The 16,306-nt window shown below is 44.8% G+C and overlaps 1 protein-coding gene across 3 annotated transcripts in view; it reads right to left on the reverse strand.

Annotated features, from left to right (window-relative positions):
* Nucleotides 1-16,306, reverse strand: part of CACHD1 (cache domain containing 1) — a 94,767-nt gene that overhangs the window by 2,341 nt on the left and 76,120 nt on the right. For 2 of the 3 annotated variants that reach the window (XM_027651812.1, XM_027651814.1), the window contains exons 15-26: nucleotides 15,454-15,635; nucleotides 13,892-14,002; nucleotides 10,810-10,932; nucleotides 8,727-8,826; nucleotides 8,499-8,615; nucleotides 7,078-7,238; nucleotides 6,001-6,087; nucleotides 5,672-5,788; nucleotides 4,414-4,565; nucleotides 3,876-4,037; nucleotides 2,797-2,874; nucleotides 1,533-1,634 (exon numbers count right to left, since the gene is read on the reverse strand). In XM_027651812.1, the coding sequence (XP_027507613.1) occupies nucleotides 1,533-1,634; nucleotides 2,797-2,874; nucleotides 3,876-4,037; nucleotides 4,414-4,565; nucleotides 5,672-5,788; nucleotides 6,001-6,087; nucleotides 7,078-7,238; nucleotides 8,499-8,615; nucleotides 8,727-8,826; nucleotides 10,810-10,932; nucleotides 13,892-14,002; nucleotides 15,454-15,635 (1,492 nt within the window). The remainder of the gene's footprint in view (nucleotides 1-1,532; nucleotides 1,635-2,796; nucleotides 2,875-3,875; nucleotides 4,038-4,413; nucleotides 4,566-5,671; nucleotides 5,789-6,000; nucleotides 6,088-7,077; nucleotides 7,239-8,498; nucleotides 8,616-8,726; nucleotides 8,827-10,809; nucleotides 10,933-13,891; nucleotides 14,003-15,453; nucleotides 15,636-16,306) is intronic. The other variant, XM_027651813.1, reaches the window with a different exon arrangement.

Consider the following 16,306-nt stretch of genomic DNA (forward strand, 5'->3'; position numbering starts at 1 on the left):
AAAGTTAAAAGAAACAGATCAGGAGTGGTGAAATATCCATTCCCTGGGATATCCTAAGGAAATGATGTCACTGGAAAGGCAGCTAACAGCTAACCCTTGCAGGCTCAGCCAGGAAACTGTTTCCTAACAGGTCCCTCTCCTTTGAAACAGGTGCTTCAAGTTACTGGGAGATTTGGATTTATCACTAAAACCAGCCATTTCCAGCCTGCAGTACAAACAAATCCACCTCAGTATCTCTAAATGGAGAAACACAAGTGCAATTTAAACAGAAATATATCTTGCTTTAAACAGAAAAATAATCCTTCTCAAAAACTGAGGAACCACTGGTGCTTCTGAGCATCTTGGTCAGGTTTTCAGCTGGAGACACCTAAAAGAAGTGTGTTAAAAATAGCAGGCTGAGCACCCAAAGCTGGCTCTCATTTCCCATGCTCTGAGTCATGGCTTCTAACTGGCAGGGAGGAATTGGGGAAGGAGACTGGGCAGCCCTTTGAAGAAGATGGAATTACAGGAACTAAAAATAGCGGCGCACATTTCAGATGGAGGTAGGACAGTTCCCCTGCTGACCCTGACAGGAGGACTAAAAGATGGGAAGGATTTCCTAGGACTGCAAGAAATAGAGCAAAGGGAGCATTAATCTGGCAAATCTGCCTCAGAACAGGTAATCTGGCCCCAAATCCAGGGTAATTCCTCCTACAGCAAGATTGGCTCACAGACATCTGTTCATCCACATTCCAAGGCTTTGGCCTTTGGGTTTCCTGTCCCTCAGCAATTCCATTAGTGCAACCACTGTTTAATACTGGAACAGGTCTGCTGTCACATACCCAGCCACTAAGGCTCCCAGCTAGAGGTGACAGCTGTGCAGACTTGTCTAACCCCCCTCTTAATTTCTGTTAAGCCTCCTCATGAGTCAACAGCATTACACCCTTCTAACAGCTTTCCAGATTTAAAGAGACTTAGTCTCAGGGCAGCAGGGACATACCCAAACTCCCTGAACCTAACGGTGATCAGTATTTGCTTAAAGGTGCTGGAAGATCTAATTATGGAATGATTTGGGTTGGAAGGGACCTTAAAGCTCATCTTGTTCCAATTCCCTGACATGGGCAGGGACACCTTCCACTAGTCCAGGTTGCTCCAAGCCCTGTCCAACCTGGCCTTGGACATTTCCAGGGATGGGGCAGCCACAGCTTCTCTGTCCAACCTGTGCCAGGGCCTCACCACCCTCATAGAGAACGATTTCTCTCTAATATCCCATCCCTTGTCCTGTCACTACAGTTCCTGATAAAGGTTCCCTCTCCAGCTTCCCTGTAGCCCCTTCAGATACTGGAAGGTGCTGTGAGATCTTCACAGAACCTTCTCTTCCCTGGGCTGAACAGACCAAATGTCAGAACTGTTTAACCGTGAAGCAACACAGCAGAATGGTTTTTGTTTGGTTTGAGTTTTGGCTGCCTTATCTGCAATGTGCCAGACACCTGAAGGAACCCAGGTCACCCCAGTGATTTCTGTGGGGCCAGGGCAGTGATCCAAGGCCTTACCGTGGTCGCTCTCGGTGCCGGATCGGCCCCAGTAGCGTCGCCGGCGCTCGGGGCTGTGCGCGTGGCGCTCAATCACCGCCGCGATGAACCGCGTGTTGCTGACTGCGGACACACAGACACAGCAGGGCGTAAACCAAGGGTCTCACTGAACAGAGAACACACTTTCTGTAACTAATTCTTCTGCAGTACTTAAAAGAATCACAGAATCTGCTGAGCTGGAAGGGACCCATAAGGACCATCAAGTCCAACCCTCAGCTCTGCACAGGACCATCCCCAAGAGTCACACCACATGCCCCAGAGGATCATCCAAACACTCCTGGAGCTCTGGCAGCCTTGGTGCTGTGACCACTGCCCTGGGGAGCCTGTTCAGTGCCCAACCACCCTCTGCAGGAAGAACCTTTTTCTGAGATGCAACCTAAACCTGCTCTGACACAACTTAGGCCATTCCCTTGGGTCCAGTCACTGGTCACTGACACAGGAGGAGTAAAGAGTGGTGTTTAAACGTGGAATAGATCAAGATCTAGCCAAACTCATTCACCTTGGATTAACAGAATTTAGAGAATTACTGTGCCAATGCTTAAGAACCTGTGACAGCACTGAAAGCTGACTCAAAACTAAAAGGGACGCGGAGAAGCAGTAGATGCAAGCCATGAAGCTCAGAATCCTTATTTTTCCATCTTTGAGTGTTGACACAGTTTCAAATCTTGAATATTGTTTTAGTGAGGGCCCAGAGAGAGGAATCTGGTCCGACCTTGGAGCTTTCCTGGAGTTTAGGTGGACCAGTTCACCTTACAGCACACCAGGATCATGTAAAGTGCCATTTTGACTGAATGGCAAAGAACTTTGGGCATCCAAAATCAATGCAAAGAAGATTTACTGCCAGGTTTGTTGGCCATACTTGCCAGACTTGGCTTTTGCTTTCCAAGGCTGAACAAGGAGAGGAGTTTTCCATGCCCTGTGCTGTCACAATGGCAATTTTTAAGCTGATCAGAGTTACTTCTGGAAGTGGTCATGACCAGGGGGTGTAAGGGGCAAAGCTCCCCCATACATAATGGAGACTAATCTTTTAAAAGTGAAAAATGTAATTTTTCAGCAAGAGACTAAAGGTGCACTGGACGTTACAGTTTGAGTTAAAACACTGTTCTGTCATTACTACTGTGGCTCAGCACAGGGCTTCCTCATACATTTTTAATTCTAGAGTATTAAAAAACAAATGGCTCCTTTAGTTTAACATTTTTTTACAGCAGAGTGGTTTGGTACTTACTGATTCCTCTGTCTTCATGGCTGTCATCGTCCCTCTCGTCCCTATCATTTTCCAGGTTGGACATACGCACTGACATTTCTACACACCATTACAAACAGAAAAATGCAACTGTTAAGAGAAAAATTTTGGATCATCTTACTACCAACTGTCACCCTGGCAACAGAGTGGGAGCACTTTGTGTGTGAAGAGATGGTCTGAGCTGGGGGTGCTCTTCTTCCAGTACAGATGGGGCTGGGAATACCAGGAAAATGCCACACCCCACCTCCCCCTGAGAGGAACCAGCTTTGAAGTTCTGAAGAAAGTTGTCTGATTTAAAATAGAGCTGGGGCATAATCAAATATAGAGGTAATTAGCCCTGATCACACTTAGAATCACAAAATGGTTTGGGTTGGGAGGGACCTTAAAGATCACCTCCTTCCAACGCCCTGCCATAGGCAGGGACACCTTCCACTTGACCAGGTTGCTCCAAGCCCCCTCCAACCCGGCCTTGGACACTTCCAGGGAGGTGTTCTCACCCTTATATCTTTATCTTTCCACCAGTATCCCTTCTCCCAACACAGTTTTCTCTCAGACTTCAGTGGTTTTATCTATCTATGCACAGACATTCCATGAGCATCACACAGACCAGAGGCAGGAGACACAAGTAAAAAAAAGATACATCCCAAACAGACCAAGCAAAAGGGTGTGAAAACTGTGTCACTTCCAAAAGCAGCACCGTTGGGCAGAACTAAACATGTGCAATGGGTCTGCTGTGACAAGGGACAGAGAGTTGGGAAGCTTGGATTAGCATTTGAGCTCTGGAAGAAGCTTAACTTATCTCCCTGAGCAGAACTGCATGTTGAGAGCTTTGAGCACTCCTTGGGCAGCAGCAGGTCTGGCTGCACCCAGGAGAGGGCAGCAATACACAGCACCCAGGGCCAGGCCTGGCTTTTCCAAGGGCTCCAAAACGAAATAAAACAGGGTGAAACATCGAACCAAAACCAAGGGAAGAGCTTGGGGATTGCTTTTTTGGATGGGTTTTTGTTGTGTTGGGTTTTTTTCAATTCCCAGCCTGCTATTTGTGTCTCCTGAGTGCTCACCCTGGGCAGCCAGCGGGGACATGTGCTGGTGGCTCCGGCGGTGGATCTGGTGCCGGTACGCGTACACGGCCAGGACAAGCACCATGATGCAGCCCATAATGCCCCCAGCCACTGGGCCCACTGGGGCACTCTTGATCATGTTCAGAGTGATGACTTCATCTCCTAAAGCAAAAGGGACAAAACAGAGAAATGTTTTGCACAAAGGTTTAAATCAACAGCATGAAAGATTAGAGAAGCTCTGAAAGGCTTTCTGGGTGCTTGACTGCAAACACTTGGAATAGGAGAAGAAATTCAGAGAGGGTACATCTTAAAGGATACATCCTAAAGACAGGCACCTGTAGCTACACATCAGTAGTTTCAAAAATATAATACCAACAACAGGCCTGATTGCTGCTTCTTTACTGCTTGATGCATTTTTTATGCTGATTTATCACTGGCCTAAGATATAAATGTCATGTGAAGCATGTTCTGCACTGACAGTGCATGTTATGGAATACAAGCAGTTAAAGGCAGCACCTGCTCAGAAAGGCCAAGTTACCTATTGCTCCCAAGTCATCCACGTATGGGCTCTTGGCTCCCACAATGCCACCAAAACACTCCTTCTGAGGGGCACAGTAGGACTTGTCCAGGTGAGTCTTCCCATCGCTGTCCACCATACACCACTCGCAGTCCAACACGCCAAAGCAATCCCTGAGCATTAGAAACCAAAGAAGAGACAGTTACTTTCCAATCTAACGCCTCTTGATTGCAAAGCTCAGCCTTTTTGGGAATCATGAGACAGAGGGAGACCAAAATCATCCCAAAACCCTCATGTACGTAATGTTTAGCCAGAAAAAACTTCCATGGAAATGCTCAAGTATCACAAGGGAAGTTACACAAGGGAAGCTGCATCTCCAATATGCACCTTCCAAGTCTGTCTGCTTTATTTTTTTCTTCCATCACTCAGCCTGAGCAAAGGGAGAACTCCTCCTTATAACTCCTCCAATAAAACATTTCTCAGTGTGGTGAAGTCTGGCCAACCTTCTTCTGCAGCCTTTGGAGGATGGAAGAAAGGATTTGGGAAGTCTGGTCAGAGCATGACATGTTCTGGCCACCTCAGGTGCCTGGAGACTGTTCAGAAGTAGCAAAAATAAGCCCTCAAACTTCTCCACACAATGCCAGGAGCAGAACCTCATTCTGGCATCATACTTTTTATTTCCTTCTGTCGTGGTTTAAGCTCAGAAGGAAATTAATCTCGATGCAGTTGCCTCCTCAGCACCGCCCCCCCACAGTGGAATGGGGAGGAGAATCAAAGTAAAACTTGTATGTTGAGATAATAACAGTTTAATAATTGAAAATAAAGTCAAATACAATCATTATGGTAAATAATAATAATGATAATAAAAAGGAAAGAGGTGATGCACAGTGCAATTGCTCACCACCCGCTGACTGACACCAGACCCCTCCCTTTTCCAACCCAGCTCGGCGCCTTCCAGGGCAGGACGTTCCATGGTGTGGAATATCCCTGTGGTCAGCTCAGGTCACCTGTCCCAGCTATGCCCCCTCCCACTGGCAGGGCATGAGACAAGAAAAAGTTCCTTGACTTGGGATAAACACAACTTAGCAAAACCCAAACCATCAGAGTGTTATCAACACCATTCTCATTCCAAATCCACACAGCACTGGAACAGCTACTGAGGAGAAATAAACTCTACCTAGCTAGAACCATGTTTTCTTTAAAACATGTGAGGAAGAGCTATTTCCACCGGATTATTTCCACAGCAGTGTGTTTTGAGGGATGGAGAAGGCCAACTTACCCACTCTCTGTCCTCTGGTTGCACTGGGTGTTGATACACTGTGGGAGGGCATCCTGCAGGCTCGGGTCGATGGCTGTGAACGTCATGGGCTCCTGATGGACTTCACAGCTCGGGTTCCTGGAGTGGGGCAAGAAGCAAAGCCATGTATCACAAAAGCAGGCAAAGCATAATTAGTTAAAAACATCTCCTTTTCTAATTGCATATCATCTGCTTAATTATACTAAAAATACTGCCTGTTAGATGCTGTGTCACCTGTAAGTCAGCAGGACACAGCAGTGATTTGTTAATTAAGGTGTCCCTGCTGTCCATGGTTGGGGATCTGCTCTCACCTGCTCTCGGCGTTGGTCAGGTTGCCGGTGCACTCGTTCACCTCCAGTGGGCACTCACAGGGACACTCACACTCGTTCTGCTCCATCCTTCAGGGGCAGAAAACACACAGAAACCCCATCAGACACTGCACCAGGATTTTAGCCCCGCGGCACAGCTCTGGAACAGCAATTCCCATGGAGAAGGCTGTTAAGTAACCCTTCTCCTTCCCCAGGAACAGGGACTGCTCTGTTCTGCCCTGGGACTGAGGACAATGTCATGACAGTTGCCTCTGGAATTCCAAAAGCAGGCAACCCCTGGCCAAGCCTCAGATCTAGATGGAAGGATCCTTCTTGCCAGTGCAACAAACATGTAATGATGGTGTAGGCAAAATCTTCTGGATCCCCTTAATGAAAAACTATGTCAGTCCACATAAAATCATGGACATTAATATGCCAGAAGAAAGGGCCTGGCCCACAGGAAACTCCTTCTGAGCCACTGAATTTCTCAAGGTCTTTTAACATTATCTACCCAAACATCCCAAATTCCTCGTGAAGGGAAGAGGAGGGGCAGGCACTGATCTCTTCTCTGTGAGGACGAGGGACAGGACCCCAGGGAATGGCCTGAAGTTGTGTCAGAGCAGGTTTATGGTGGATCTTAGAAAAAGGTTCTTCCAACAGAGGGTGGCTGGGCACTGAACAGGCTCCCCAGGGCAGTGGTCACAGCACCAAGGCTGCCAGAGCTCAAGGAGTGTTTGGATGATCCTCTGGGGTGTGACTCTTGGGGATGGTCCTGTGCAGGGCTGAGGGTTGGACTCGATGGTCCTTATGGGTCCCTTCAAACTCATAAATTCTGTGATTCTGTGCTCTCAAGAACAAACTACCTTGGTTTAAATACTCTGACAACCTGGCAAGGATTAGAGGTACCCCAAGTCCTTGTGCCTCTTACAAAGAGCACAGGCAAAGCAACTATTTTATTTTGCCTTCAGTTTTGCACTGATTTAGCTTATGAAATAAATAAGTTTTTGTAAACCTTGAATCAAGGAGGAGGGAAGAAGTGAATTCCTGGACCAGTCCGTTCCTTGTCCATGCCCTGCTCACCTGTGGCAGTTGAGACAGAGCCTGTCCACCATGCTGCAGGCACAGAAAGCCAGAGAGTCACAGGTCTCATTGACGATTCCCACGAAGGCATTGGTGCCTGGGATCCTCGTCAGCCTGTACTTGGAGCAGTGACTGCCGTGCACAAGGTTTGTCAGGTCACCCTGTCAATGGTGTAAAACATTGGTTTAGGGAGCTGAAGACTCTCCCTCTTCCAAGGAAACACAAATGTGTGGGAGTGTCACCTTCATAAAATTGTTCATCAACCTGTTGAGTTTTGCTTCCAAGGTACTACCGGGTAAAAAGACTTTGCTGAAGATAGAAAAGAATATGATTTCCTTGTGAAGATTACAAGATGTGTCATCAGCAGGTGACATTTCACTCCCTCTCATCGTTTGCCAACCTGTCCCCACTGCACCAGCCGTGGTTGGGTGACCTCCACAGAGGCTCTGCTGTGACAGGGAGGTACCACCACCACATGCTGAAAACTTCCTGGCACGTGTGCCATAAAAACTACACCCCAGCACTGTCCTGCTGGGATCAGACTCATTCCTGATTCCTTTTTCCATGCCACTGTCTGAAGTTTTTGCACCAACCTCCACAATTTCCTTCACAATAACACACTTCCTACTTCGCATTTCAAGTGTGGGGAAAACGTTTAAGCCTATCTGAAAATGTTTAAGCCTAGCTGACATAAATCAGTGTATTTGACAAGATTTTCAAATATTTTTGACACTTATTTCCCACCACCTTCTCTCAGTAACAACTGAAAGGCATTATTTCAAGAGCAGCTTCTCCCACAGAGCTTAACATCTTTGGAATAATTCTGGAGTGACTTTGCCAGCGTGGATCTGTGGTGCTATGAGGGATGACAGACCCGGGTTTAGACCCCTCAGTGTGGCTGAGCACAACAGAAAGCTCACACACAACTCACAGGGACCACAGAACATTCAGGATTCAGACTCATAAATGATACTCTGTGAATGCTCACCTACATTGCACCAGTAAATGGATTTATTTGGACGCCTAACCAAAAGACTCACAGGAGGATGTGACACTGGTCAGAGCTGGAAGCCAGAGGTCAAGTCAGAGGATGCAAAGCAAAAAAATCCGAATTATTGGTGGAAAATCCTCACCCAGCAACAGAGAATTGCCCTTATTTTCGTGATGCTGGCTGAGATTGTGCAGACACCAACCACAGCTGGCCAAGGATCACATCCATAAGCCCTGTGTGTTAACGGGCTCCTCGTGTGAGCACAGTTGCGCTGGGTTTGTGTTTCGAGAGGGGAGCAGAGGCCAATCCACATGGAAGGCTGGCTCCCAGCCCTGCCTGCTGATCCTGGCAAGGCTTTGTTTCCACCAAAAGAAACCCAACCCAACCAAAGTACATTCAAAAGCAAAATAAAATAGAAAAACACACTTACCACTAAGCTGGTATTGAATTTATAAAACCGCTGAACTGTCCTGTCACTGAAGCTGTTGCAGAGGTTTTTCTTGACGAAGTTTGGGTGGTTCAGGATGTCGTTTGCTACCAGAGGCTCCTAAGCGGGAAATGTGGGACTTTATGCCTTTGGAATCAGACACAAACAGCAGCTGCTCTGCAGCTCAAAAATTAGAAATTATGGGAATAAACCAAGGAAAAGGAGCCAGACCTTGTGTGTGATGTGCTGCTGCTCCACAGGTGCGTGTCCTTTGGGATCAATGAGGGTGGGATGTGCCACGAGGTACCCCCTGTCCTCCATGATGAAGCACCTGTCCACAATGAACACAGTGAGAGCCCCCCATGAGGCCTTCAGAGAAACAGGTTGAAATAAAACATGATCCTAAATTTACAGCTAGAGGAGGAACTTTTAAAGGCTTCCATGTATGAAAAGGACAGGGTCATCAAACAAATTCACTGCAAAGTGTCTCTAAAGAATGTGTCGGGTATTTCCTCGAAGCTTTTCCATCTGTTACTGTTCCAGCGAGCCTGGACCATCACACTTGGAAATGGAGCTGATTAAAACCAGAAAGGAAAACCCATCAGTACATTGTCTGATTGGGGAAGATCCAGACAGAAATGAAGCATAATGAACTTGGAAAGCTTTAACAGTTTATTAATCTACTATGTGACTAATTAAACAGAGCTTTCACACTCCCCTTTAACGACCTCCTGCTTCAGAATTCAATTTAATGGGGAGATAAATCACTCTTGCTTCACTCTCAGCCTTCCCAACTTTTCCTCTCTGTTTTCACTCTTCCCATTAGTTTCCTGTGTGATCTCAGGGAAGCAATGTAGGATCTGTGTCCCACTCCAGAAACCAGTGTGCTGGGAGGTTGAATCCACCCTGTTCTCCCCCTCTCCTGTTTCCACAGCCACAGCACTGGGACGGCACCAACATCAAGAGACTTGGTGGCCACAGAAGTGACACAGGGAAAGTAAACGCCCCACTGGATGCTCCCAAATGTTCCCGTGGTGGCAGCCACGTCCTCGGCACAGCGGGAATCTGGCTGGATCCTGGCCCTGTGACTTCCAAGGCTGTGATTCCTGTGGTGTGTGTTAAATCCCTACAGCCAGGAGGGAGAGCAGAGAGCACTGAAAGCCATCTGGACTCCTTAAGTGTACAAAGCAGTCAGGAAAACTTGGAGTTGGGCTTTTTGGGGGGGGGGGGGTTGCATTAGAAATGCACATAGTAATGGTGTGTTTTCCCTTTTTCCTGGAAGATGCTGTAGGAAACAGGAGAATGACTGGGCTCATGGTGACCCCAGAACTCTGCCGAGAGAAAAAGCTTAGTAAAGATACTCTAAAGAACCCAAGCACCTGCATTCACCCAGAGGCCAGAAGCATTAGATCTATGTTAGGATGGTTTAACATTGAACAATATGCTCGAAATTCCTCATTTAGGGAATGCAGGAACAGAATAAAGATCTGATCTTGTTGATTATCAGGTTTTTTTTACTGGGAGGGAGGAATGCCAAACCAGAAATCCTGGTTTATTTTTCTTATACACCATAAAGTATATAAAAAAATACCCAAACCAGAAAAGAACTGGGAGGATGACAGGAAACCACTTCCCTTCCCAAATTTAAGGTTTAAAAGCAAACAAAGAACCAACAACAATGTCCAAACCATGTTATCAAATCACTCCAGAGCCAAACCAGAGTCTACCCCACCCCCCCACATGATTTTTCAAAAAAGGATAGAAAGGAACAACTAAGATACACAGGGATCTGAATGAAATGAGATACTCCAGATGAAATCAGACCTCTTCTGACTAGTGCTGTGCTATGTATTTCTGAGGAAAAGCTAACAAAAGTATATTTTAATAACCATAGTTAAAATAACTAAAGATACTGTATCATTATTACATGCTCACAGTAACTAAATAGGTAAAATTAAAACAAACAGAAGAACTGGGAATTGTGTTAATTTAATAAAGAATATTTTTTTTCCCCCCAGAATTTCAGTGAAGTCTAAATATAACAAAAAAAAAAAAATAAAATCAGTTATCTTCTGCTTTTATAATCCTGCAGACTGTTTACTTAGCTGATGGCAGTTTGATCTTGAATAACAAAAGCATCCATGTAATCTTTATGAGAAGGACAAGCACAAGTTTTACTCGAAATCAGAGAACACACACTGAAAGTAACAGAATCCTTGAATAAATTAAGTCGGAAAGAACCTCTGGGTCATCTGGTTAAAGAAAAAGAAAATGAATACTTTAGATATTTCCTGCCTGGCAGGAACAGCTTTACCTGATTTTGTTCCCCCCATCTTGGTTACAAACAGGCAGCAGGTCCATGAGAACTTTGTAGAAGTATCTCAGGGTGAAGTCAATGCCCATCACTGCCACTGAATGTCCTGAGGACATCTGTGCACTGCAGAGAGGGGAGGAAAAAACGGGGAAAGGCTTTCAGGGCTGTATTAATTAATGTTTTAATTAATTAGTGCTCTGCTTGAAAGGGGACTGGCTTCCCTGGCACATCCACACCTCCATGGGAGCTCAGCTCACCCTGCTCATGTTGGAATGGACAGCTGGAGCAGCTGTGAAGGAGGGAACAGTAAGAATCTGGGAATTTGCTGCAAATCTGCAAGTTTCTCCACATAAATTCCTCCTCATACAACCAGCACGTGGAGTAGGCAGGAGACAGCCCAGGACTGGATCACACCCTTCTCCTCACAGGCTATTCTCCCTCCACTCAATTTACACCCCCTACCACCTACAGACATTTAATATTTAGGAACATAAATTAGGATTAAAAATTGCCCACCCTCACAAATGAAGGCAGGACACAGTTCCTGCATTCCCAGTACCCAAATCCCCGCCAGCTGGGGGGGTTACCCTCCTCTCTACTCAGCCCCCAGGTGAGGACCTGAATGTGAAACTGCCATAGACATTGTGCTAAATCCCTAAAACTCCAAAGTGTAAGAGGGATTATGAATCTTAGGCAGAAAATAAAGGAAAATAAAGGGCAGGTTATGAAAATGATCACACAATGGGGTGATGTGCAGCAGCCTGCGGCTGGACTGAGTGAGGAGGGAATTTCTCTCTCCTCCATTTTCAACACCCAAATTCTCCAAGTTTTCTCCCTGCAGGACTGAGAGGACACAGCCAGACCAAGTCCCCTCTCATCCCTGAAGGACACAAAAGGATCAGCTCCTCCTCAAATCTCAGAGCATAATATTTGCACCTCTGTGGACCTTACACTGATGACCAATGAGACACCTTTGACTTGCTACTTTTCAAAATTTCCTTTTCTACATAATTTTATCTCTGAAGACAGGAATAAAAACGTTCTGAAAAAGATGATGTTGAAAGGCACCGCTGAACTATACAAAGCAGAGTTCTGGCAACCCCTTATCCATGTAAACCCAGCTCTGTTTACTGGACTGGAGTTTGTTTGCTTTTCGAGAGGTACAGTGCAGATGTAGTCAGATCTAATTTGTAGGTATATAAACGTAGATTTTAAGAACCTGCATTTAATTTATTGTTAACATAACCCATTTTGTGGAGAAGGAAAGGGAAAAGGATGACAGGAAGCAGCACAGATACATTTAACTGTATGTGACAGGGCATCAAGCTCTCAAGTTCCTGCTCTGTCCTAACAGACGTAAAGCCATAAGTAAGGTTGTAAATATTTGAGCTTCATTTTTAAGCATTAAATCCTTCTGGTTTGCTGATGCCAACTGTATTAAACAACTTCTTACATAAATCTTCTATTCCAAGCCTCCAAAAAAAGAAGTAAGATATACATGACATGGGAATGAGAGCTAAGTGTCAGCTCCAGACACACTGATGTTGGTATTTGAACCCTCCCAGCAGTCTCTCATGCCAAAATGCCTGTTAACGCCATGGATTTCTCCCCCACCCCTCTGGATTTTTAACTCAGGCCTCTCTGGGGATTAGAACTGCATGTGACTATAAGCTTCAGAGGTCATATTTACCCAGGAATCACACTCACATCTGCCAAACTTTGTTTAACCGTTCTTTAATCATGTTCTAATAACCCACATGAGCTTTAAGTTCTTAAAGCCAAGTAAACCATCTCCTGTTAGATAAAAATCAGAATTGTGATTAATTGCACTTCTCTACTTCCAAAAGTGCTTATTTCCCCTCAGTAAATTCCTCTGCAAGAAGTACCACGAGGACATTGGGGTTGATAATGCTCCTGCCAAAACACACAGGCAGATGTCCCGTGGTGGGAAATCCCACAGAGGGCAGAGGAATCTCTGGGAAGAGTAGAGAGGCAATGTCCCATACTCTGCTGGCTTTGAGATCTGTGTTTACCAGTACATTAGAAGTACTTTGTACTTGTGGACTGTTGGATGGGGTGTGTGCAGAAGCCACAGTGAAAGTCTTACAAGAAACGAGGTGTAAAAATCAAAATTAACTACTCTTCCTGAAACTTGGCAGAGTTTATGATAGAAACGTTTGGTACATGTTCTGTAAACTGGCCTCCTTTAAACATCCTACATCCCAAACCTCAGCCTTAGGGCCAGGAGGGAACTGGGACAAAACCAGCCTGGTCCTCCAGGAAAAGGTCATTTCAGAGAATCACAGAGTATCCTAAGTTGAGAGGGACCCACAAGGATCCTCCAGTCCAACTCCTGGATTGACCCCACTTCTCCTGCCAAAATTAACTTATCAACATCTGTTGTGATGGTCCTTCAGCTGTATGTGGGGTTTGACCCCAAAGGCATCCTGTTGAGAAGTGCTGGATTTAAACAGCCCAGGTAGAGCTCCCCAATTTCTGTAGTACAGACAGCTCTTTAAGCCCATTTGTGGCCTGACTTCTCTTTGCTTTTGGATCTGCTTTCACTTCTTATTCCTTTCCAAACATCACCCTGGTATTTACAACTTCAGAAGTGTAAGTGTGAGTAACTTCAGGAAATTTAGAGATTAGCAGCCCTGATGGAGAAGTATTTAACTGCCAGCGGAGAGGGAACACATTCCAAACTGCCTAAGGAAAGCAACCCTTCTTCTCCTCCCAATTCTTGGTCATGCACACGTGGTATCTTATCTCATGTTCATCCAGGAGCATGTTCTCACCAATCAATCCCTTTTTTCTATAGGCTGTTATTATTCTGTATTATGCTGTATATTATATGTATATCAATAAAGCTACAGAATTTATATATTCATATAGGATGTATTTTTCGCAGTATTTCAATATACTATTGCCACTGAATCTATATAAGGTCAGACTATATTGCACCAAAAGCCCTTTATTCAGTTCTTGAACACACAGGAGTCACCCAATATTTTTCTCTCCTACCCAAATCAAATCTTAATAATTGGGAATCTTTTTGCCTTACAAAACCTCCAACACCATTTACCTGGAGGAATGGACTGTGTGGCTGATGGTAACAACATAACCAGCCCCTCCAACATCCAAGTAGGGCCCAGTAAAGGTAATCAGTCCTGGATTAGCCACTGCATGCAAGTACCTAAGAGAAGCCAAAAGAAATGTTCACAATTAGTGAAAAATGATTACTGTAACTTTAGGACAGTATCTTTTATTTCGCCAAAGTAAACAGACACTGAATTCTTCACACTGTGAACAATGTCCCACCAAATTAATGTTTCTTAATATTAAATAAGTATTTAAGCACAATTAGTATCTAAACCAGACCAAATGGTTCCCCAGTACATCCAACTGCATAAAAAAAAGCTCAATTTAGTTCTGCATACAAATATTAGACATTTTTCCACAGAACAACATCTGACTTAGTGCCAGCAGAGTCTCACACTCAAAGCAAACACTGGCAAAATTATTATATTGCAAACTGAAGAGAAATGACAGAATTGATGCAAGAAAATGCAGAAATGTGTCAGACAGTGATTACAAATTACAATCTCTTTTAAAACTCACTGTCACCATAAAATAAGCCACAATCACATCAAATATCTTCCTACTGTCATAAGAAAGTTTATACAACTGCTGGAAACACTTTTGTGTATGAAAAAGTGATTACTTTGCTTTTCTCTACCCCAGTGCATCAATCCATGAGCAGCTTAACCCACTTCTACTTTATTCCCAGTGTTTTCCTTGCATCTTCTTTCCAAAACACTACAAATTTGGCTTTATATAAAACCCAAGACACCATTTCATGCTGCAGACAGAGTTTTTTCAAACCATGGATTAAGAAAGTCAGTGAAATGTAAAAGAAAATCCAATTCAAACCAAACCCCCAAAACAATAATGAAAATAATTTGTGAGCTTTTAAAATGGAGACAAGGGATTGCAAAGGTAAATAACCTGAAAAAAAGCTCATCAGGAACTATGGGCAGGATTATTTCAGGGAAAATATGGGTCAGGAGAGCTGCCAGAGGGTTGGGACTTGGTGGTGGCTCGTGTTTTCCTAGTGTCACACTGTGGCAGCACCTGGCCAGGTCTTTCCCACAAATCCCACATGTTGGAACACTCTCCAAGCCCTCTCCGGTCTCAGGCTCCCATCCCAATGTACACAACTATTTGCCCTAATCAGATGCTGGTGCATAATTAACACCCAGAGCAAATCCCTCCTTTAAATCAGTGAGGAAACCCACTGTAAACAAACAAAAAGACTAAAATATTTACAACCAAAAATGGCCCAAGGAGCCGAAAACGCTCCTGAATCAGCTAATCCCTGAAGGGGATGCTCATTTGCTGAATATTTATGTTCCCATCTGCCATAGCTGGGATCTGCAACACAAACTACCACCTAAAATAAAAAGGGTTGAAATTAGAACCAATAAATGTTTTAACTGGCTGCACTTAAGCAAAGTGCTTAAGTACATGATGGAAACATTTCGAGTGAAACGAAAAAAAAAAAAAAACCCTCAGGCTACAAAATCAATTCCAAATATTTTCGTTATTGCCCCGCAAAGCTTTGATAAAGGGACCCTAAAAACTCACCATTGTCTCCTGGTGGGATCAAATGCTTTGTCCATGAGGGAGCCGGGGTAAATGCGGAGCACCCCATTGGGGGTTGCTATGTAACGGCGCACAATGTAACTGTTGAGGCCACTGATCTCCATCTGTGTCATCCATTCATCGGTGCCGTGACTGGTTGCCATTACTTCATTCCTGACAGAGAACTGCAAAACAAAGGAGAGCTGGCAGGGTTCCTCCAAGACTTGCATGAAAAGATAATAAGCTGCTGGCGGGGCTTCCCCAAGAGCCATCGGAGATCATCTAAACTCAATTACTTGGTTAAAGTCTTCTCACACCACACGGATCCGGCACATTCCAAGCAAAGGAAAAGCTTGTTATTATGAAATATTGTTGTCGTTATCTCTGTGGCTTTTAGGGTTTGTTTTCTCACTTCAAGTAAATATAAATAATGCTCTGCTTGCACATAAAATAGGAACTTCTTGTTTATATGCTTAAGAATACAAAGATATTTCTGCTAAAAATTTACTGTGGCTTTAGTTTTTCTAGGGTTCGTTTCAAGAGCTGCTTATCAAATTTTCACACCCGCTCCTCCTGGGGAATAAGCCCTCTCCCTCCTCTCTCTATTCTTAGATGAGATGTTGGAAATAAATTCCTCCCTGTGAGGGTGGTGAAGCCCTGGCACCGACCTGTGTTTCCCACTGCCAGAGAGCAAGGTTAGATGGGATATTGGGAAGAAATTCTTCCCTGTGAGGGTGGTAAGGCTCTGGCACAGGTTGCCCAGAGAAGCTGTGGCTGCCTCATCCCTGGAAGTGTCCAAGGCCAGGTTGGAGCAACCTGGTCTAGTGGAAGTGTCCCTGCCCACAGCAAGGGGTGG

This window comes from Corapipo altera, unplaced genomic scaffold (genome assembly GCF_003945725.1).
Source record: "Corapipo altera isolate COAL_440 unplaced genomic scaffold, ASM394572v1 57, whole genome shotgun sequence".
Lineage (NCBI taxonomy): Eukaryota > Metazoa > Chordata > Aves > Passeriformes > Pipridae > Corapipo > Corapipo altera.